At 34.1% G+C, this 23,554-nt stretch overlaps 1 protein-coding gene across 2 annotated transcripts; it reads right to left on the bottom strand.

The window, feature by feature from the left end:
- Window positions 1-4,790: 4,790 nt before the first annotated feature.
- LOC121265192 (VAN3-binding protein-like) lies at window positions 4,791-8,976 on the bottom strand. 2 transcript variants are annotated; one of them, XM_041168707.1, is made up of 7 exons: window positions 8,495-8,976; window positions 7,897-8,022; window positions 6,506-6,935; window positions 6,185-6,418; window positions 5,994-6,043; window positions 5,708-5,765; window positions 4,791-5,559 (listed from the first exon to the last, which is right to left on the bottom strand). In XM_041168707.1, exons 1-7 carry the CDS (start codon window positions 8,819-8,821, stop codon window positions 5,345-5,347), a joined length of 1,440 nt encoding a protein of 479 aa, XP_041024641.1. In that variant the 5' UTR covers window positions 8,822-8,976; the 3' UTR covers window positions 4,791-5,344. The 2 variants fall into 2 exon arrangements, with proteins under 2 accessions (XP_041024641.1, XP_041024649.1); XM_041168715.1 differs by having other exon boundaries at window positions 7,897-8,019; window positions 8,495-8,971.
- Window positions 8,977-23,554: the final 14,578 nt, after the last annotated feature.

The following is a 23,554-nucleotide window of genomic DNA, read 5'->3' on the forward strand; positions in this document are numbered from 1 at the left end:
CAAATTAAATTTTAGGTCCATCTCTTGCATTTTTTTGAGATATAGTTTGTCTCACAAAGGCTATAAATGTTTTGAGCTCATTTCAAAAAAAATATACATCTCAAGAGACGTTCTCTTCTTTGAAGACTCTTTCCCATACTCAAACAAACAACCCAATATGAACCCACCAGCCCAACTAATCACTCAAACTACGCTGCCCATACTCTCCCCACCCTCTTCCATTCTCGGCCCAGGCCAACAGCCCATCCTAACTAATAACAACTCTCCAAACACGAATGCCCATCACACATCGCCCACCACTTCACATACCTCTCATTCCTTGAGTACTCCTCCTACCCAAAACACAGAAACAAACCCTAACCCCAAATCATCCTTCATCACTTCGACACCTTCTTTCTCAACCCGTATCTCTACACCTTCACACATACCCCCTGCCATTTCACCCTTTAACGAGGTTTTCTCCCCTTCCAATCACTTCGAAACTCCAATCACACAGACTTCTTCTGTTTCTCGTCACCCTTCATCTTATAATCTTGTTCCTTCTCGGTCTCCAATCATTACTCGGAGCCACACAGACTCACTTCGGCCTCGACAATTTACTGATGGCACTATACGGTACCCACAACGTCATTGTCTCAGTACCACCATGGCGGTCCCGGATGAACCCACCAGCTTTGTCGTTGCCTCCAAATTTCTGAATGGTATGATGTTATGTCCTCTGAATTTAATGCTTTAACTCAAACAAATACTTGGACCCTGGTTCTTCCGAACCCTAGTTTTAACGTTGTTGGCTGTCGTTGGGTCTATAAGACCAAATTGAATTCCGATGGCTCGTTTGCTAGACGGAAAGCCCGTTTGGTAGTAAAAGTGTACCACCAACAATTTAGTTTGGATTATAGTTCAACCTTTAGCCCAGTTGTTAAGGCCACTACCATTTGCCTAGTTCTGTCTGTTGCTGTAAGCCATAGCTGGCCTTTGTGCCAAATAGATATCCAAAATGTATTTTTACATGGAGAACTTGCTGACACTGTTTTTATGCAGCAGCCTCAAGGCTTCATTGATAAGAAATATCCCAATTATGTGTGCAAACTCAACAAGGCCATCTATGGCCTTAAACAGGCACCTAGGGCTTGGTTTGCCCAATTGAGTACCTGGCTCACTGATTATGGTTTTTTCTGCTTCACGTCCTGATCCATCTTTATTCATCTTGAATTCTGGTGATTTACATATGTTTCTGTTGATTTATGTTGACGACATGATCATTACCTCTTCCATATCCGCTGCTATAGATAATCTTTCTGCTTTGGCAAGAGCTTTTCCTGTGAAGGATCTATGCAGATTATCTTACTTCCTTGGGATTAAAATTGATTACTCCGATTCTGGTATTTTTTTGTCTCAAATGAAGTATATAAAAGATCTCCTAGAAAGAAGTAACATGCTTAATGCTAAGCCAATGACCTCACCAATGGCAGCTTCTCTCAAGCTGTCACAATTTGATGGTCCTGAATTCATTGACCCCATATTATTTCGAAGCATTGTAGGGGGCCTACAGTATATATCAATGACTAGGCCAAACATTGCCTTTTCAGTAAATAAAGTATGTCAATTCATACATTGTCCAAAACTATCACACTGGTCAGCCGTGAAGAGGATTCTCAGATATCTCAAGTCCACCATAAACTATGGCATGATCTTCAAATCTTCTTCAAGTCTTACCCTGCAGGCTTATACAGATGCAGACTGGGCAAGATGCCCAAATGATCGACGCTCAACTTGAGCCTTTTGCATTTTCCTTGGCAAGCACATGATATCATGGAGCTCAAAGAAACAAAAGACTGTGGCCAGATCAAGCACAGAAGCCGAATACAAATCACTTGCCACCATAGCTGCTGAGCTAATCTGGATCCAAACTCTTCTTCGAGAACTTGGTCTTTTTCTGTCTCAACCACTTACTCTTTGGTGCGACAACATCGGGGCAACATACTTATCTGCCAATCCTGTCTACCATTCAAGAACAAAACACTTAGACATAGACTTTCACTTTGTACGTGATCGGGTGGCTGCAAATAGTCTCAAAGTCTTTTTCTGTTCTTCCAAAGATCAAATAGCTGATGCACTGACGAAGCCAATTGTTTCTGAGCGATTTGCTCTACTTAGATCAAGTCTCACAGTGGTTGATACCCCTATGGACTCGAGGGGGCGTATTAACCATATACCCTTTATACTCCCTGCTATAACGTAGTCTAGAATATTCCTTTTGTTTATATTTTTCCTATTTTAAATATTTCTTGTAACAGAATTGATTCTCCGTAAACAGTGTATAAATATACACTAACTTGATAATGAATTGTAAGTAAAAACCATTCAAGAAATCTTCCTTGAATTGATTCTCTGTAAACATTACGTAGGTTAGTTTTATAAGTGATTAGAAAAAGTAAACGTACAAATAAATGTCTAATCTCCTCTATCTATACAATTTTCTAAAGCAATAATCTTAAATGCTTGACGTTGAAGTTTAGAATCATTTCAAGAGATTCTGATAGCCTTTTAAGTGACATAGAGGTACGATCATAAGAATCTAACATGGGCTACAAGATCAACAAAAATCTAGAATTCTGTCACGCTTGAAATAATTCAAGGTGATCTTATCTAACATGTTGCAAACAATTTATGGCTATTTCATGCCATTTCTTGAATAATAATTGGTGCAATGGCTTTGTTCTCGTGTATTTGTAATCAAATGGCGCCATCCTAGCCCATTGAGTGCTCTACCTTGGCCCATCCACATCATACTCTCTACTGCGATATCCTGCTGTATCTCATCTTTGTTGGCCTTCCAAGCCCGTTTAAATGTTGAGATGAGAAATTTGTAAATATTATTATAATAATTTATGAATAATAATGAATAATTTGAGTTAAGAAACTTATTAAATTTTAAGAAAAATTTTAAGAAAAATATTATTAAAATATAATTTTTTAATATAATTTTTATTTTGATATTTGAAAAAGATGAATGGTTTTGTGTTTTGTTTGAAAGTTTGAAAAATTTATAATAATTAGGTAGTGATTAGATGAAAAATTAAAAATTGAAATTGAAAAAATGTTTGTAATTGAGTTATGTTTGAGAAAGAAATGAAATGAGTTAAGATGGGATGATAAAGCTATCCAAATGAGACCTCATTGTCACAAGTCATATCCATGTATTTCACTAAATATACGGGTCAATCCCTATTAGAACTCTCTCTGACCTGATCATAAAAATCGATCAATTGCGGATAAAGTAGCAAGAATAGAAGATTCTACTCAAGGTATTTCAAATTGTAGCACGATATTGTCTTTGCTATGTGAGAATTTTTAGCAAAAATTATAAAATAATATTCTTAAAAAAATAGTCGAAACTCCCAAGTAGAACTTGACAGGATAGCCATGGAAGACTGCAAAATATAACAAAAATTCTATCAACAATCCCTCCACACAACCATATTGATAGTGTAGGAGAGTCGGTTGGCTCAAAGCCCGATGGTTGGAACAATGGCATGTGCCACAGGCTATGGATGAGATCTCGACTCTCACTCCTCAGATTGTGGGGGGCATTGCCACTAGACCTATTTATAGTTCTTTTTTCCGGATGGCAGTCGGTCTAACATAACTATCTCTAGCCTATGTGTTGATGTGGGAAAAATCGATCAACAAGTCGGAATGAGAGAAAGAGTTAATCCCGACTTATTGGTCGACTTGGGCCTTGATCGGTGTTGTTTAAAGCTCCTAATAATGTTCCGGTATGACTGTACGATGTCAATGCGTACGTCCATATCGGTGAATGGAAAACAAGTATAGAGAAAATAAGAGAAATGGACACATATATTTACATGGTTTGACATGTTACCTACGTTTACGAGCGTTTGAGGAGGGAAAATCCACTATAATATACTTGTTTACAGTCTCTCATGGCCTATCATTTCTCACTGTACAAAGAAAGCTGAAGATCTTCTTGCTGGAACAGATGTCTTCCTTGAAAGGTTGAAGAAGAAGATAGATCATTTTCGTTGGTCATCTGGTCCCTTACTTTTAACTCATCCCCCATTGCACGTGCCTACCTGCCATGATGAGACCAGTCCCTTTGCGTGTCTGTCAACAGAGTTGAGATCTAACCCTTAAGAGTGTATGAGCATCCCTTCCTTTTCTCACTTCCTTTTGATACATTCCTCTTACACCTCATGCACCTATGGTCATTTCTTGTCACCTACTTCATTCCTTTCCATTTTGTCCTCTACTGTGGCTTGGTGTGCTGGGTCTAACCTTCAACAGCCGGGTATTTTATCCTCCACACTATGTTCATCTTTGTATCTCCAAGGAAATCTCATGCATTGAGATAGCAGGTAGGATCATCATCAAGCACAGGAATGGGTGCGCAATCAATGTAATGTTTGCTTTTTATCTGTCTTCAAATCTCAAATCTCAATCTCAGGTTGAGATGGAAACAAGGGATCGGATCAACCTATTGAATCTAGTCTTTACGGAGCATTTCCAGTCAAAGAGGGGAAAAAATTGTATTTTCTACACTAATTTTAATTAAACATTGGTTCATTTAGAGGCCAGACATACCCAAATACTTCGCCTCCATATTACAATAATAACTATAAAGTGTTTGTCCCCCTCGGGCTATTTTAAAATACACTTTAGAACCATATGTAACACCTAGTTATTTTATTCCGCACATTCTCTGACAGAGTTGTCTCCCTCTGCTTTTCACTAATAGAATGTTATCACAGGGCTTGATTAAACTGATCTAATCCAATCATAATTATTATATAAAGCAGAAGATTGCAGGACAAGACAAATCATGGTTCTACCGCAGCAAAACCCCCCAAAAGTCTTAAACTAGGTGCCAAAAAGCAATCAAAGGACAAGCCAAACCCAAATACAATAAAATAAATAAGCACGTAGAATCGGGCCATGTCCTTATCTTCTCTAATAATGTTATGCTTTACTCAAAATGGGATTCGTTCCTTCTCTTTTTGACTGCCTCAGTCCAAGATACTCCTTTCCTTTTTGTGCATAGGGGAACAACAGACTTGGATCACATGGGGTTACTTTGATTTAAATCACTTTACTTTTCCATTCAGAAACAAAAAGAAAAGCTCAATCCATATTCCCCCAGATCAGTGTGACCCATTTGGACATTAACTTATCTTTTTGAATTTCTCCTTTTTACAATAGGAACCCAAGAAAAACAGCCCCCACTGAACTTCAAAATACCCACCCTATTATGTTCGGAGGGCCACAACCTGGGTCCCAACTTTGGCCATTTGCCAAAATCTCCCTCTCATGTAAAGGGGACATTTCACACCCTATGCCTGTTATTTCTTTCAGCAGCAATGGTGAGGAGCCTTGAAACACCTTGAGTCCAGATATCATACTCTCTCTGGTTCCTGCACTCAAATTCTACGACTCCCCGCAACATCGTTTTCAATCCAAAGTATCGGCGGTGCTCACCACCTTCCAGCAAGTGGCGGCCAGGCCATGCTGGCATATCTTTAATCACCTCCAATACCATATCTGTAAATTCAAAAAGAGATCGATTTAAAGATGAAGCCTTTTAATCTTTATACCACTTTAGTGCCAAATGCTTTCACAAATCCCCAAATACAAGACCCACCTACAATTCCGTTCAAATAATTAGAGACGGACAAAAGCAATTACTTACTCTTTTTCTTCTTTGTGATGGTCCCAGCAACGTGCCTGCTCTTCATCTTCAACATAACCTGCACAAAAAGAACTTTGAAAGATGTAAAAGATTCCAAAGAAGCGGCACAAGAAAGAGAGTAGATCTCCATTAATTTCATCAAGCACGGTTTTTCTGAACTTTTTCTCTTGAACCTTTTACCCATCAGGTTCACACTCATAACCAAAAGTCTAATTGATACCCAGACAATTATGCAGGTGGATATTTCAGAGGCAGATCAAAACAGTGCTTCGCATAAAAAGACTACCTGGTTCGTTCTGTTAATGTAAACGGATACTATTTTCCAATGAAGATCACCTGCGTTCATCAGACAATGATACAATCAAACTCTCTTTCTACACGGGGAAAGAAATAATTGACTCACTCTCACATTAAGTTAAAAATCACAATCCTCCCAACGGATTTTAACCGTAGATAGAATCACTAAGAATCTTTTACCTGTGCGGGTGCGTTTCAGGAGTTCACAGCCTCTAGCAAGTAATTCTCTACTGCAGATGCCCAGAAAATTCTCTTCAGGAACGAGCTCACCACTGAAGCTACTGTTTGAATTACCGTTACTACCGTTGTTACCGTTTCCTCCGACTCCCACACCCTTCTCCACCGGGATCACAGCCGCAATATTCCACACTTCCTTCAATGCCCTTGCCTTCAATGTGGCTGCCCCACGTAAAGCTGCGTACAATTTTCGTCAATTAAATTATAACCATATTCCTAAAATACCCGTGGAACGGAATCCATAGAAAATTGACGTGGTGTTACCGGTAGCAGCAGCAGCAGTTAATGTCATTATGTCTCCAGCCGACCTGACATTCACGGCGGAGCTCAACACAGAAGCGAGGTGCTCGCGCTCAGCACCCATGGCCTCAGCCGCCTCGACGCATTGGGCGGCAACCAAAGTTGCCGCCGATGCCACGGCCATGTCGGTCTTTGCCATCTGCTCATCCTTGCCAGCACCAGAGGAGGCAGCTGTGGCAGCAGCAATAGCTGCCACAGCAGCAGCCACTCCAGCCACCGAGACAGCGGCATGGAGCTGCGCATTCTGGGCCCTCGTCTCCTCCTTCTTCTTCTCCCTCCTGTCCTTCAGCCACCTCCCTACAGTCTTTCCACCACCACCGGCTGCAACCCCTACTCCGCCGGGTGTGGAGCCGGTTCGAAATTGGGCGTTGTGGGTGTTGCTCGAGCGACAAAACTGCATTAGAGGAACATGCATGAATGCGTGTTTGGTGGGGGCACACGAAATTAGGAAAATATATGGACGTATGTGGAGCGCATAAAAAAGATAATACATGGGTATAATGATTTCTTTTTGGAGATTAAAAAAACAACATATTTAAAATTGCAATTTTTATAAATATGTGACGTAATTATGGAGACAAAAACTTACAAAAAAAAAAAATAATCTTTACGAGTCAATTACTGTTTAAAAGAAAAAAAAGACGATATGAATCAGCTTTTGGGTCCACGAGAAATTAATGCAATAAGAGTGTGGGGGGCGCAATTCTATGCACTGGGTAAGTTGGGAGGCGAATTTGTTAGGAATAACCGAGAGGTCGGTCGATGGGGGCCGGAACACAGTAGAGCAATTTTATTGGGGTGGTTAGGGAATCAATTAATCCGTGGCAGGCCTCAGTAAATTATATGTATTATTGGGGCAAGGTTTTAAAGAAATTGAAGTTACAAGCTCCACCCCGCTGCTCGCAAGTTTACACAAGAAGAGCTTTTTCTTCTTCCAATGCCTAATTGTTTGTTCTGGAGCTATTGGTTGTAACGAAGGTGGTTGGAATGGCAGGATTACTCAGGAAAAGCAAACTTTCTTTTCCTTTTCAGGGGTGGGAACTCAGAACAGAATAGTTAAATTCCGATAGTGCCATCAACTTTTGGCGTTGAAGAGAGCGAAACAACGCTCTCCCGGTGTAATTAAAGAACGTTGATTACAGAGAAAGCCTGGACTATGTTCGCTCTGAGACTGGTCAGTTGTGTCCCCCCAAAACAGAGACACCGTGTTCATGCTTTGTAGCAAAAAAGAGGAAAATAAAGCAAAGCAAGTACGACTGGCTTGTCTGTCTCCTCGTGTGTGTTTGTTCGTTTGTGTTTCTAAGATTCCGGTGACCGTGTGTACAGTTGCCGCCGGAAATGGGTAAGAAGAAAACCTTGACATCGTCGATTTCGGAGGGGGAAACAGGTGGGCTGTCGGTTAAGGAGCCGCAGCTCTGGGTGCCGTTGAGAGGGCCACTGCTGTGGGAGAGCCTGCCTGAGGTGCGTGGGGATACCTCCTGCTGCAAAAGTAGAGAGATCATGGCGTTATTTGGGTTAGTAATAATTATATGAAAATGAGAGAGAGTGAAAGAGGAAAGGATTTGGTTTTTGTTAAGTGGGTGCAGTATTCGGGACAGAGAGATTTGGACGCAGAAATAGACAAATTGAAAACATAGTTACGCATAGAAAAACAAAACCGAAATTGAGCGTCAGAAGCAGAATACAAAAGTATGAAAGCGCTGTTGGGATTGAACATTACCAGGAAACAAACAGCAGGTAAAAAACGCCAGAATAGAAAGAGAAAACAAGAACCCAGTCAAATTACGAGTAAAAGCTATAATACGATATACCCTATACGAGAAACAGAACAAAAAAACAAAAAGAGAAAGGCCAGTTAAACCCAATGTTTCAATCAACCCCCAAGAAGCCTAAAAACCCCACAATTTGTCTACACGCCTCGGCGTTGGTTTCCCAGTCTCCACCAACACTCACCGACTGTGACATGATCCTCTCCATCACCATCTGTGAGGTCTCAGACGAAGCAAACGAAAAGGGGTTCCCGGAGACCGTAGCACTCTCCTCCAACTCTCCGGCCAAGTCCTCAAGTATTGGCCCGCCGTTAACACCACCAAGAACACCACTGGAGGTCTTCGACAATGCCACCGTCTGTGGTGGGGCCAGAGCCTTCGAGACCTCCAGAGCTGAGACGCTCCAGGACCGCGAGAGAAACTCCATGGGCTCCCGCGGGGTCTCCGGTGGCCGGAACATGGTGGAACGGACGGGTTCGGGTCGCCATGGCTCCGGTATGGCGTTGTCCATGACAGAGTGTGTTTCTGTCTCTGTCTCTTGTTTAGGGTGAAAGGGCGCGTAGGTGGAGAGTTTCTGAAGGTGAAGCCGAGGCTCCGCGCTTTATAGAGGCCAGTGGCTGAATCTCGTATGAGGGTGAGAGAGAGAGAGGGGACCGAAATGTGAAAATGTCAGTCTAATTATTAAAAGGAAAAATATATTTATAATAGTTAATTGTGCAACGGTGGAATAATTATTTTAAAAAAATAAATAAAATATAAGATATATATGAAAAAAATAATTTTTTAATAATAAATTTTATTACTTTTTAAAATAATTATACGATATTTATGTATTTTATGATTATATATAGAATTATTCTTAAAATAAAGTATTAAAATGAAATTTTTTAAAAAATTAAAATAAAAAAAAAAGGAAAAAAAAATTGTGAAAATAAGGGCTCCGTGTCACCGTTCACGTTGTGTGCGTGTGGTTTTGTCGCCTGGTACACAAAATCGAAGGAAACGGGAGAATGGAGAGTTAGAAACACGCGCTTCGGTTAAAAGATGGGAAGGGAAGAGAATTTCTGAGTGACACCTTTCGTGTTGCCATTCGTTGGTGCGGTCTACAGATTAACAACGCCCTTCCACCTTTTTTTTTTGTTTATTCGGCAGAGGGTACAACATTTATTATAAAAAAAAAATACTTCGCAATTTTTGAACAAAATATAAATGATTTGTCGAGTTTTGACTTAATTAAAAAAAAAAATTCGAAAGAAAACTGATCGACAGTGTAAATTTTCTTTTCTAAAATTCGTGCATAATTAGAGGGTTGGTTTGGATATAAAAATAATCTCAACTCATTTTATTATTATAATTTTTTTAAATTTTTACATAAAATATTATAAACAATTTAACTTTTTTAAATATTAAAAAAATATTAATATTAAAAAATATTATTTTAATAATATTTTATTCAACTTATCTAAAATCATATCATTTCATCTTATCTTACTGTTCAAACGAATTAATTCTCTTTATCAAATAGATCTAATTAGTAATAAGTAACCGAAATGCGGAGCAATGTTTTTACAAACGTCTTAACCAAAACTAGTTCTCCATTCTTTTCTTTTAAATACATAAGTTATAGAGAAAATATTACATATTATATTTTTATCTCACTTTTATTCTATCGCATCATTCTTAAGCGAGATTAAAAAACCATTGGACATAAGAACTTGAACAAAAGCTAGTTCTCAATTAAAAAGGATTGAAGAATTAAATCTTACCCCTAATGAATTTGAAATTCACCTCTCAATTAAATAAGGAATGAAAGAAGCTGAATTGTAACAAAATTAAAAAAAAAAATCTTAATTAACTAATATAATATTATTATTTAATTACAAATAGTTAACTAGAATTTTTTTTTAAAACTCAAACTAGAATTGGAATAAATTATAAAAGATTTATAAGTCTTATCATTAATATTGTTGAAATATTTGCATGTTCCTACGACAATTATAAAAGATTCGACGTCGGGCATTATAGAGTGGAAAGCGGAAAAAACGACGGTGTGGCATATGATAGAGAATAAGAGCTGGTTTGAATTTAGAGATGAAATGAAATGATTTTAGATAAAAGTTAAAAAAAAATATTATTTTTTAATATTATTATTGTTTTGAGATTTAAAAAAATTGAATTGAAATTTGAAAAAATTGAATTATTTATTGTATTTTATGTCAGAATTTAAAAAATTGTAATGATAAAATAAGATGAATCACTTTCTGAATTCAAACTGAGCATAGTACAAATGATAAAAATATATATAGAAACTAGGGGAAAATAAATGACAAATGACGGGTTTTTTCTTCATTGAGGGTACAATTTTTATTTTATTTTTTGTTAAAAAGGGTACTTGAGTCTTCAAAAATAAATGCTAGATTATTTAATTTTTAGAGCTAGATTATTAAATCCCAATTCACACAGGATTTATATCGTATTTTTCCCAAAATTAAATGGCTAAAATAGATCGATATTTTTTATGAAAAAACAAAAAAAGCTAGAGTGCATTTGAAGTGATGTGTCGGTACAAAATATTTTGCCCAATTCCAATGATAAGGTAATGGAAATATGGAATTCATAATAATGCACTCAGGCCAAGCCTTGAAAAGACGAGAGGAGAGGGAGGGAGGTGGAGCATTCACGAACCCGTTTTCCAAAAATAAATCTAAAAAAGAAAAAAAAAAAAAAAGAAAGAAAGCAAAATAAAGACAAATAAAATAAATAAATATTAAGATATTCATTATTCGAATAAGAAAAGCTGGCATTTGGACCCTACACAGAACCGATCCAGACAGGGCTGCAACTTCGGGACATTTAATGAGATGGGCCATCTCCACGTAGGGCCCGTGAAGAACCTGCGATGGAGGTAAAAGCATAGCCATCAATGAATGGTGGAGATCAATGATTTGGACGGCATGATTTACACATGCATGACGGCCATCCACTTATGCTCTTTCATATATCCATCTTGGACCTGACTTCTAATTAGGACATGTTCTACCCCCATGATAAGACATAGTTACTAATTTTTAAATTTAGGTAAATGTTTTATTTTTTCCCCTAAGATTAGGAAAGGGAGATAAAGCAAAAAATACTGATAATACAGGAATATAACTATGTCCACGCCATAAAATAATCAGAGTCAATCCAATTCGTTCTTATCTAGTTTGTGTACTCAAATGCAATGTAATAGCTTACCACATAATAGTTACAAGACTGTACTATCAATCATTAATTTAAAAATTGAAAATAATTGGATAAATAAGAAGAAATAAAACCACCCATTATACTATTAAAGTGGTAATTCAGGTGATATGAGTTGGTATTTCATGATTTCGAGATCAGGAGTTCAAATTAGAACATAAGTTAAAACTATTTATGATAGTAAAACCTGACCTTTGAGCCATGAGATGAGTTTTAGACCAGTAAGATATTTTGATGGTACTGTGGGGACGGGTTCACATTTGAGGCATTAACTATAGTTCAAATTAGACATTTTGTAATAGAGAGGAGCTCCTATGATCACGCTTAAAAAGGATTACTACACTAATTACTTCCGCCTTCTATTTTGTAGAAAAAAATAAAAAATAAAAAATCCATCCGTTATAAAATAAATATTACATAACTTTCATGAATTAATTAATTGGTCCCCGCTTCAAACAACAGCGAAGGTATCAATTACACTAAAAAAAGGAAAGGAAAATTCAGATAATGCAAGGAGATCTGAAACCAGAGTCAGTCTCGTGCGTGGGGAAGAAATAGCAAGTAGAAGTGGACGTTGGTTCCGTTGGATATTAAAGTGAGTTGAATTGAGATGATAAAATATTATTAAAATATTATTTTTTAATATTATTATTATTTTAAAATTTTAAAAAATTAAATTATTTATTATATTTTATATTAAAATTTAAAATAATTATAATAATAAATTAAAATAAATTAATATAGATTGATCGTGCAAACGAAGCTGTATAAATAAATATAATGGTTTGATTTGTCAAGATATAGATATTCATAGAATGCACTTGATTAGAAGTTGGTGCAGTGGACCAATTAATGAGATTTTAATGGGAACATGACCTGCTGTCCATCATGTCAATTCACACATGATCTGTGGTGTATTGTGTTCATTGTCCCACTAAAATACTCGATCGGCTCAAATTTCCGTATCTCATGACCCTCATACTCTTTGTTATGCCTAATGATTAACCGCAAGACTTTTCCGTCTCCCGAGGAATTAAGAAGAAGAAGAGACCTATCCCCCATTATATCTATCTTTTTTTTTGGTTAAACTACGGAATGTTGACCACCCTTCGTACTATTTATGATGAGTTTTGGAAATATCTTATCTTTATCTCATCACATTTAATCACTATAATTTTTTAATATTTAATTAAAATAAAATAAATAATTTAATTTTTTTAAATTTTATAATAAAAAAAATTAAAAAATATATATTTTAATAATATTTTATTCAACTTTCAACTTTTATTATAATTTATCTCATCTCATTTACAAAAATAAATAAAACCTTAGTTGAGAATATGAATGTAATATATATGTCAATATATTGCATTTGTTATTTATAATTACTAATGTCGTTTGGCTCGATCTTGACCATTGAAGCTGATAAGGCAGAGTTAAAAGGGACACGTGAGAAGCTCGTCGCTTTAATCTGAAGGGTTATGCACTGAACCGTTGGATCTCTACACATGGCAGCATCTGTTGCAATCTATAAATACATCCTTATGCGTTTTAACCCTAGCAGAGTGTTTTCATTTTTGTAATTACGGTTGGATTGAGAGAGAGAACAGAGAAGGGAGCGATTCTAGGGTTTTCTAGGGTTTGCTCTTAGAGAGAAGAAATTTGTGTGATTTCTTGTGTTTTCGTGAGGACATTGTAACTCTAATGTACTGAGACTTCTTTGTGATGTACTATTCATCAATAAAGATCTCTGAGGCTTCTCTGAGGCCATTCCTGCCGTAGATATAGACCATTAAGGTCGAACCACGTATATCGGTGTGTTCTTTCCTTATTTCTCTATATTTCCTTTTACAGATTATAATTCTTTTCTTTCTTGTTTGCTGTTTATGAATCTTGATAAATTTCATGCTTATGTTGTTCTATACCGTGAGATAATGTAATCTGATCAAATATTGTAATATTGGTATTTCTTTGGTTGTGGTTGATATTAAACTGCGATCCTTGTGAATATTGTATTTTCTGTTTGGGTGAATAAAACTGGGAGTTTTATAACTAAGAAACAGAAAGGTTTTTTATCACAAAATTTATTGATTGTTTTTCATTATAAAACAAATCTGTTATAACACTGAAAAATAGTGGAATTGATCGTGCCTTTTTAGGATATGTTTGGGAACGAAATTGTTATCAGATTATTTCACTATTATTTATAAACAATTTATTAATATTTATAAACAGTTTAATATTATTTCATTACTATTCACATATAATATTAGATAATAAATTCTAGGAGTTGTTTGGAAGAGATTTCATCTCATTCTCAAACATCACTCAAACACGAACACTTTTTAATTTTAAATATTTAACTTTTTCATCTGATCATTACAATTTTTTCAATTTTTTTAAAAAAATGCAATAAATTATATAATATCAAAAAATTATATTCTAACAATATTTTAACTTTATAATATTTTTATTCAACTTTTACTCTCTTATTTTCTAAAACTCAGCATCATAATTAAAACTATTTTATTACTATTCACATACTATGTTATTAATATTCAGAAATCTCTTATATCTCATTTCATTCACAACCATCCTCTTAAGCAGAATCATGAACAGTTCTGAACTACATGCGTACGTACCAAGTTGGAGTAGTTGTTGCAACATTCCAAATGTCATGAGTAAAGATACTAAAACATAATATACGAAAAGAAATGATAGGGCGACTGAAAAAATTTACACCTATTTTGTATGAAATTCTTAAAAAAAAAATTTATTTAATAATTAAGAAAGTATTTTTTAAAGATTTTATAATTTTTTTTTTAAAAAAATGTTTAGATGAGTTTAAAAAGAGTTATGCTATACAGAAGTCTTACACTTTGCACACTACTTAAAAAACATATGATTTTATTTTTTTATTCTCATGAAATATGAAGATAAAAGAATAAAATCACATATTTTTAAGTGGTGTACAAAATGTAGGGTTTATGTCTAGAATTTTTCGTTTAAAAAATGTTTTAAAAAATAGAAACAAAAGTAAAATAAAAATCTACACTATTTGATAAAGAGTTAGTCTACGTACAGTCCCATAATGCAAACATAAACAATTATGTTTAAAAAAAATTAAAATTACAATAATATTCTTTTTAAAATGATTTTTTTTTTTTACCTCCATTCATCAATAAGACTGCATACACAGTCTCCCAATAAGATGACAAATAGAATTTCTCTTTAATAAAAAAATATTTAGGATTTTCGTAGGACCATTCGTATATGAAAGAGTCGCATTTTGACCGAAAGTGATTTTTCAATTTTTTTAATTTTTCTATTAACATTTTTTTAATATATTTTAATATTTTAAAAATATAAATAAATACATCAATATATTTAAAATCACTTCTTTAATAATTAAGAAAAAATAAAATTATTAAGTAGTGAACTTGAGCGATGAAATTGGTACATTTGGTTAACATATTTATCTCAACTCATCATTACAACTTTTTCAAATTTTAACACAAAATATAATAAATAATTCAATTTTTTTTTATAAATTTTAAAATAATAATAATATTAAAAAATAATATTTTATAATCTTTAACTCAATCGGTAATTTTTTCAAGAATAAAACTATTTTACCTCTTCATTTTGACCGCTCCATTTGACTATTGGTCAAATTTTTTTTTTTTTTTTTACTTAGTAATTAAAGAAGAGATTTTAAGTGTATTGGTGTATTTTTTATTTTTTATTTTTTAAAAATATTTAGAGTAATGATATACCCACGAAATTTTGTACAACATATTGTATAATAATGTATTAAATAAGAGATATTTTTATAAAATTATATTATTTTTATAAGATGTTTTATAAAAATATCTATCATTTAATATATTATTGTACAATGTGTTGTACAAAATATTGTGGGTAAATCATTTTCCTTTTTCAAACTCTCCATGTCAGGTTGCCAGTGGCCCACCCTGCACCTTATAAACAGTCACCGCGTAAGACAAAAATGCTACGATCGAGCTAAGATTGCGTTTAGATGTTGAAGCGAGTTGAGTTAAGATGATAAAATATTATTAGAATATTATTTTTTAATATTATTATTATTTTAGAATTTAAAAAAGTTGAATTATTTATTATATTTTATATTAGAATTTAAAAAAATTATAATAATAAATTGAGATAAGTTGAAAGGTATTTAGTAACTAAACGTACCTTAATGGAGCAAACTACAAGCGACACAAGTGACTATGTTCCACTGTTCCTCCCCTAAAGCCCTGAGACCTCTGGCTTCGGCCATGTTTCAGCCCGACAGATAAAAAGAGGTGCTGACACGCTCCGCCAGTGGTGTTTAATTTGTTCTCTCAGTCTCAGTCCTCAGTGATTCTATTCCATGTGGTATAGTATCGTTCTCGGCCTTGTGTTTGTGTTTTTGTTGCACAGATTTAGTGCCCCAAGGCAAAGGACGTCTGCCGAAACGAGCGTGTAGGCGTGCCTGGCTACGTCATCATCTCCCTGTTTTGATTTCATACATTCTTATCTCAGACTCAGACCAAAAGCTCGAAAGCACGACAGGCTTTTTGACCTTTTTTTTCTTTCTTAATTTTCTCTCGTTTGTTCTCATGCATGCATGGGTGCCACCAATAATAAGTTATGATTAGAAGGTATTATTATTTTTTTTCTAAGCGATTAGAAGGTATTATATAGGTAAAGCCATACATACGATCGATCAGCTGTAACAATGGAAGAAGGAATTGAGGAAATGGCTCAGTGCGAGATGTAGTGCAGGAGTGAGTTTTGATGGAACGTACGGCTTGGCTTCTGAACTGCTAATTAGCATTTTTGTATCATGCTTTGTTTTTTGCTTGAACGGCTTGATCTGAATCTTCGGATCACAGCTTATTGATGGAGGAAAACCTATTTACATGAACAAGTTTTACAAGTACTAGAAAAGTAAATATGAAATCGGCTACAGAAAGGATAACTTCAACTATCAGCAATGTCGGAAACTTGACAAATTACAATCCCGACTATATAGTCTGCTAATCCGTTAGAATTTAGCAAGCCGATTGATTACCTTTACAATGGACATGATAATTACTATAGAAACACCTATTTTCTCCATAAAAGGTCTAATAGGAGGAGTGAGATAATTACTTAATTGTAAAGTCCAGGATGAGTTTGTTCCTAAGCCGTATGAGATTTCTCAACACACTCCATCACGTGTGGGCCAGTATTTTGGTACCATCATCGTGAGTAAGTTGCAGGAGCCTATCATCGGTCATAGGTTAAACTGGATCTGATACCATATGGAAACACCACTTTCTCTTCATAAAAAGCTTAATAGAAGGAGTGTGATAACTCCTGATAAAACTACGGATGAGTTTGTTCCTAAACTGTGTGAGACTTCTCAACAATTAATCTACCTGAAAATCTTACACGGCACATCTCCACTTAATTAATATATGATTTGTCAATTTTTTCATCTATCTTAATATTTGTGTGTTTAAATAGAATGAATAAAGCGATAAATTGTATATTGGTTAGGTGGATATATGTGTGTGTGTGTGATCATGTAAAACTTGTAGCATTTCTCATCTTGAAAAGCACCATCGATGATCCGCCACTCAAATTATCTCCATGGAAGCTAGCTGCCATTTCTTAGGTTAGCTCACAGCAAACAGCAAAGGAATCAAATAATCATATCTGTTTTTGAAGTTGACAATTTTGCAAAAGTAAAAATAAAATATTTATATAAATTGTCTTCATTTATTTTTATGAAGGGTATTAATTATGAAAAGTTTAATTAAAGTATATATCACTTCGTACGTGAGTAGAGATAGCAGATTGATATATTTTTTGCTTTCTGGCGGTATTACCCCTAACATATATGAAGATCAACACGAGGCTTTGTATTATTATTATTTTTTTTAATCTTGAGCTTGTTCTGCTAAGCATGCAGTACTACAACGAGGGACAGCACAGAAACTAGCTAGGTATGTTACTATGGTCAAAGATATGGGGCTATGTGGTAAGTGGGAGTACTGTTTGAATCAGTGGAGAATGTTTTGTACTTTTGTTTACAAGTGCCAACACTTTGTACCTTGTAAACAACATTTAATACACATATGCAGAGGAATTTCTGTCCCGATTCAAACAAAGTTTCATGGAGATGTGTGTAAGATATATCGTCAGGTGTATCAAGAGACTGGTAATGTGGTAAAATAATGCGTACGGCATGTGAAGCCAAGGAGCATCCATCATGATCTATGTATACATTCTGATCATCTGTCACCGATTTTGTCCCATTGGCCCAAAATTTTCTTGTAAAATTATTCTTCAAAGTCAAACATTCGTCAACTTTTTTCTATATCGCAATGATGATAACTATATCTTCTTTTGAAATTTGCTTATGGCTGTAACATTAATATATACTAACGCTTGATGATCAAGTGCATGGTATTTTGAGAGTGGGAATTTGAATATACGTGTTATTAAAATTATATTTAAATATTGGATAGGCTAGAGGTCGGAGAATATCTAAGATAAGGATTTTGCTATACATTAACCACTATTTACCTCCAAAATACCGGCCCACACCTGACAGTTTTTTTTTTTTTTTTTTTTTTCATAAAGTTTGAGATGTTTTCCATGAGATGTGTGGTGTGAGATATATAGTGAATAGTAATTGATAAAAAAAATTATTCATACTATAATAACAAGAATCTTGGTAGGTAGCTCAAGCACTTGCTTTGCGACTAGACTTTGGTGTACCCCTTTTAATTTATTGCAAAAGCTGATGATTAAAAAAAGAACAAAAGAAAATGATGGTTTCGGTATAAAATTATGTAAAGGTAAATTAATATTAATCCTCCCGAAACAAATTATTAATTATACTAGATAGCTAAATGTATATAAGAGGATCGAGACAGAGACACCGAAGGTGACAAATAAGAGATTAAAAAGCGGTGGGACATGATGGGGATCTCATTTTCATCATTAAAACTCAGATACTACGTGTAGTACCACCCCCTTCAGTCTTGACAACCCTTCTCATTGGTTTAGGTAAAATATTAGACAAATTTAATTAATAATATCTCGCTTTTTAATTTTTAATTAATCACTCAAAATTTGATATTGAGATTAGTAATCTCACTTTTATAATAATAAACTAATATTATTTTTAAAATTCTTTTATCTACTTAATTATTTAATGCATTATTGATTTCATAAATATTTTTTATTTTTATTTCATAATTTTCAACAATCTATATATTAAAATTATTTGGATAGAACTAGATTCGAGCAAGTCAAGAAATTGATCGATAACTCTGGAATTGGTCGGGAAGAGAGAGAGAGAGAGAGAGAGAGAGAGAGAGAGAGAGATTTCATTAGCTCAGGGCAAAGGGAGACGATCATTAAATAGAAGATTAAAGCATCCACCAACTTGGAGGGATCAGATGAGGTGATATAAGAGCCACTGAACTTGCTTCAAACAATACCACGTTTAAAACAACTTTTTACGTATGGATCCATCCATCCATCGCGATCGCATTCTGCCCTACTAATTTAAGATACTGAATCCAACTTCCACGCGAACAAGTACTGTAGCTGCATCCATATATACCCAATATCCTTAAATTTCAACATGGGTTTTAGGGGAATCTTTGATTACTACCACCAACATCACACAGACACGCATGCACCACCATATATCATAATCAACGACTTCCTATACACATGACTAAATAACCTCCACATTAACTCATCATGATGATCATGTGAGTCTAAACATGCCCTACGACATGACTAGATATATATAATTGCCAAAACTATACGATAACTAAGGGTCCACTTTCTTTCTGTCGTGCTTATTAATTTACCTCCAGATGATAATCTGGGTTTGTTTCTGTTTCTTCTTTTGCATGTAATGCACCGGAGTTAAATCGGGATGAAGACAGAGAATCGCCTTCCTCAGGTACTGTATGATCAAAGCTGAAGATTCCGAGTATAAGTTAGAGGGCGACAGCAGCGCCAACAAATAGTACCACGACATGCAATTAGGATTTTTGCGTATGGATTGAAACATATAGTTGACCTATTCAACCTTGACAATGATGATAACTGTAAAATAAAACCAGCCCAATTCATCAATATTGTAATCATGCATGCAGGTATCTTAAATAAATACGTACCATTGGTTTATTTTTCATCATAACTAAGAAATGAAGTGCATGCACTGTGGGCCTCCGCCGCCTCACCCCGAACTAAGGAAGGTAACATCTTTGGATCATACTTCATCTAAGAGTATTAGCATTGGTCTATGCATATGCATATGTAAAATCACATCTTTTGCATATCTATTTTGCCATTCAAGCAAAACTCTCATATTGACTTATGCATATTTGATTATTATTAATTTTTTGCCTAAATACAATCTCATAGCATCCGGTACATATATTAATATAATTTCATACATCCAAAATTTAGCAACTCCATATATAATAAAATACATCAAATTCTTATAAAAAAAAATCAAATTTATATACACAATAATGAATCTCATGTGCTCATAAACATCACATATTAACATGGAAATACAATACAAATACATTACAATACAAATACAATACAAATTCATTACAATAGAAATACAATACAAATTCATTACATTATAAATACAATACAAATTCATTACAATACAAATTTCACCAACATCATTACCATACAAATTTCTCCAACATCATTGCAATACAATACAAATTTCTCAAGAAAGGGAGGAGAGAGAAAAAATGAATAAAATATATTTTGGGGAGTGAATAGTTGATCTCTAAATTTACATAGATCATGTTCATAACTAGCTAAATATTTAGAGATGCATAAGTCAATGTAGAGGAATTTAGGCTCATAATATGACCTTGAAGATGCATAGACCAATGTGAATGCTTTGAAGTTAACGAAGAAATTAAGAAGCTTTTGGAAGCTAGCCACCATGAAAATAAATATGAAACTGGACAAAATAAATGGTTCAGTCTCATGGCAAGTTCCACATTAAGAATATACACATCGAGTACTTCAACTACCATATCGTTTCAATAGTATATATAAGTAAACAAAAGTCATTTCTAAACAAACTAATGTATTTTCGAAAGGTGTATAGAGATCAAAGGAACCCTAATTCAAGCTCCAAAACAGCGCAAAAAAAAAAAAAAAAAAAAAAAAAGGACTCCTCACGCTTGCTACTTTGGTGAAGGTTCCAAAAGTTAAGGGGCATATATATGTTTCGTTTGAATTCAAAACCCACATAACTTTTCTTAACTTATCTCATTTTATCATTAAAATTTTTTCAAATTCTCACACAAATTATAATAAATAATTCAATTTTTTCAAATTTCAAAACAATTTTTTTCAAATTTTCACACAAAATATAATAAATAATTCAACTTTTATTTTACTATTCACAAACTATTTCAACTCATCTTTAAAGCCAAACGACTCAGTGTTTTGGGGAGGTGCATCTATATTCGTGAAAGAGGGGGAAAAAAGTCTTGCCATGCATACATATCGATTATGCAAAAATAAATTTATACAAAAATAAATTTATAGATTGTCGTAGTTTTATAGTATTCGTTATATTTAATTTACAATAAAGTTAATTTTATAATTTGATAATGTATCACATCGAAGCAAGTTAATCTCTGATTTTATTTTTGTGTAATTATTTTATGGTTATAATATTTTAAAAAAAATCAGAAATATTCTTGAATGGTGTGTCTCTATTGGGGAGGGCTTTATCTATGAAAAATTCTACTTGTTATTTTTTACATCACACATCAGTATGCAATTTTTTATTTTTATTCTTAAATATATATAATAATATGTAAATATATATATTTAAATGGAAGGATAAATCATATGATGTAAGATAGTAAAATGATAAACAACAATTTTTTTATTATATTAGGTTTTATTAAAGCTTATTTCTCTTTATTAAAAACGAGTAGAAACATAGATATGTAGCTACAATTTCCAAAGACCGTGGATTTGTGTTTCAAAATTTACTGCAACAAAAATCTTAAAATCTTAAGGTGGCACATCACTCGCTCTACACGAGGACGAATCTCGAGAGAACAAGGATTATACGAAAATATTTTGTTATTATTATTTTTTTTTAAAAAAAAGGGAAGCTAAAAAAGACAAAGGTAGATGTAGGTGTGGAAAAGTAAAAGGGGGAGAAGATAAAGAAGGGGTAGGGGTGAGTAATAAAACTATGTGGGCTCCTCCTATTGCATAAAGAAAGCACAGCAAGCTATAGAGGATGCACCAGAAATGGTCCTCTGCTATAGAGACCTGAAACCAAAAAGGAAGGCTTTTTGAGGGAAACGCATTTCGAGACATTAAAACAACAAAGAGGCAAGAAAGAAAGAGGCAAAGCCCAGCAATAATTCACACACGAAGTTCAAAACAAATAATCAGAGAGAGAGAGATAGAGAGGCACTCAAAAAGCAGTTTGTTGCGAAGGGTAGCAGTAAAGAAACGGACCATTTTACACTAGCTGGGAAGAGCGCACTGGCTGTGTGTCAGATGCTATCCATATGAATATCTATTAATCAAAGGATGAAGTGGCCTTTGATGGCCACAAAATTATGTGAGTGATCATGGCCTTAGCCCTTAGGGCCTATAAAATGGGACGTCGCCATCGATGTGTTGGCGCCGTACTTGGGAGGTAGGTAGGTGTGGGTGCAAAGAGAGTGGGAATTTGTATTTTATATCAACGAGACGGGACGGCCTTAGCTTATCAACCTTATGGAAGACAGAGATCAGAGAAACAGACTGACTTAGGCTAAGGCACAAACTTTTACGAGGGTTTTGATGAGCGACTGATTGGTGAATTTTTGCCTGATTGATATGACATTTCACAGAGTGCGAGTCGGAGTGTTAATCGTTTGTTTTCTTCTAAATATATTCTATAATTTGAAAAGATATACTGTATTTAAACTTTAATGTTAAGCTGTGAATTCTTTTTTAATAAATGAATTTTCTATATTTAGTGGAAATAATTAAAAAAAAAACATATTATCAGGGAAATGGACAGAATATTCAAATTATCAATCCTATTCAAAGATGTCCAATTGCCGAACCAAATATTTAAGCCTATGCTTGGTCATTGAGATGAGTTAAATTTTTTATGAATAATAGTAGTAAGTTAAGATAGTGAAATAAGTTTTGAGAGACCAATCTAAAATGTATTTAGATGTTAAGATGTGTTTATATATATTTATGAAAAATTAAAAAAAATTATTGATCCCGCGTGTAAAAAGATGTTGAGTTGAAAAAAGGTTGTGAGTTCCACGTGTAAAGAAATTGTTACTTTAGATGAGTTTAGAGATTTGATAATTGGATATTTAGATATTAGATTTAACTTAAAATTAGATTAAATTGAATTGATCTCAATTTGATTCAATTTCCAAACGAGACCTTAAACAAAATTGCCAAACCCAAACCCAATATTTATGCAACAGTCCAACGTGCCCTTACCAAGTAGTGAACACAATTTCTTTCGTGAATGGTCAATTCACATTATCATTATATCTGTTTCCAAATATCCATTATATCTGTTTCCAAATATTCTTAGATATTTTATTTTTAAGCGTTACTCAAATATAACACTTTTCAATTTTAAGTTTTTAATCTTTTTATCTAATTCTTATGACATTTTCAAACTCTTAGACAAAATAAAAAAAATTAATAATATCATTTCAAATTTCAAAATCAAAATAATATGTAAATAATTTTTTAATTTTATAATATTTTTTTTGAATATTTTCTGTCTTATTTCCTCAAACCTATCCTAAATGATTTATGTGCTTTTTTACTTCAAGAGGGTGTGAACAAGTGCATTAACTATCATTACAATTTACATGTACGGCATCGAAAAATAATTACACAAACTCAATTTTGGGCGCCAATGCCATGGAACAGCCATCCAAACATTGTTATT

The sequence above is a fragment of the Juglans microcarpa x Juglans regia genome, chromosome 1D, assembly GCF_004785595.1.
Source record: "Juglans microcarpa x Juglans regia isolate MS1-56 chromosome 1D, Jm3101_v1.0, whole genome shotgun sequence".
NCBI lineage: Eukaryota > Viridiplantae > Streptophyta > Magnoliopsida > Fagales > Juglandaceae > Juglans > Juglans microcarpa x Juglans regia.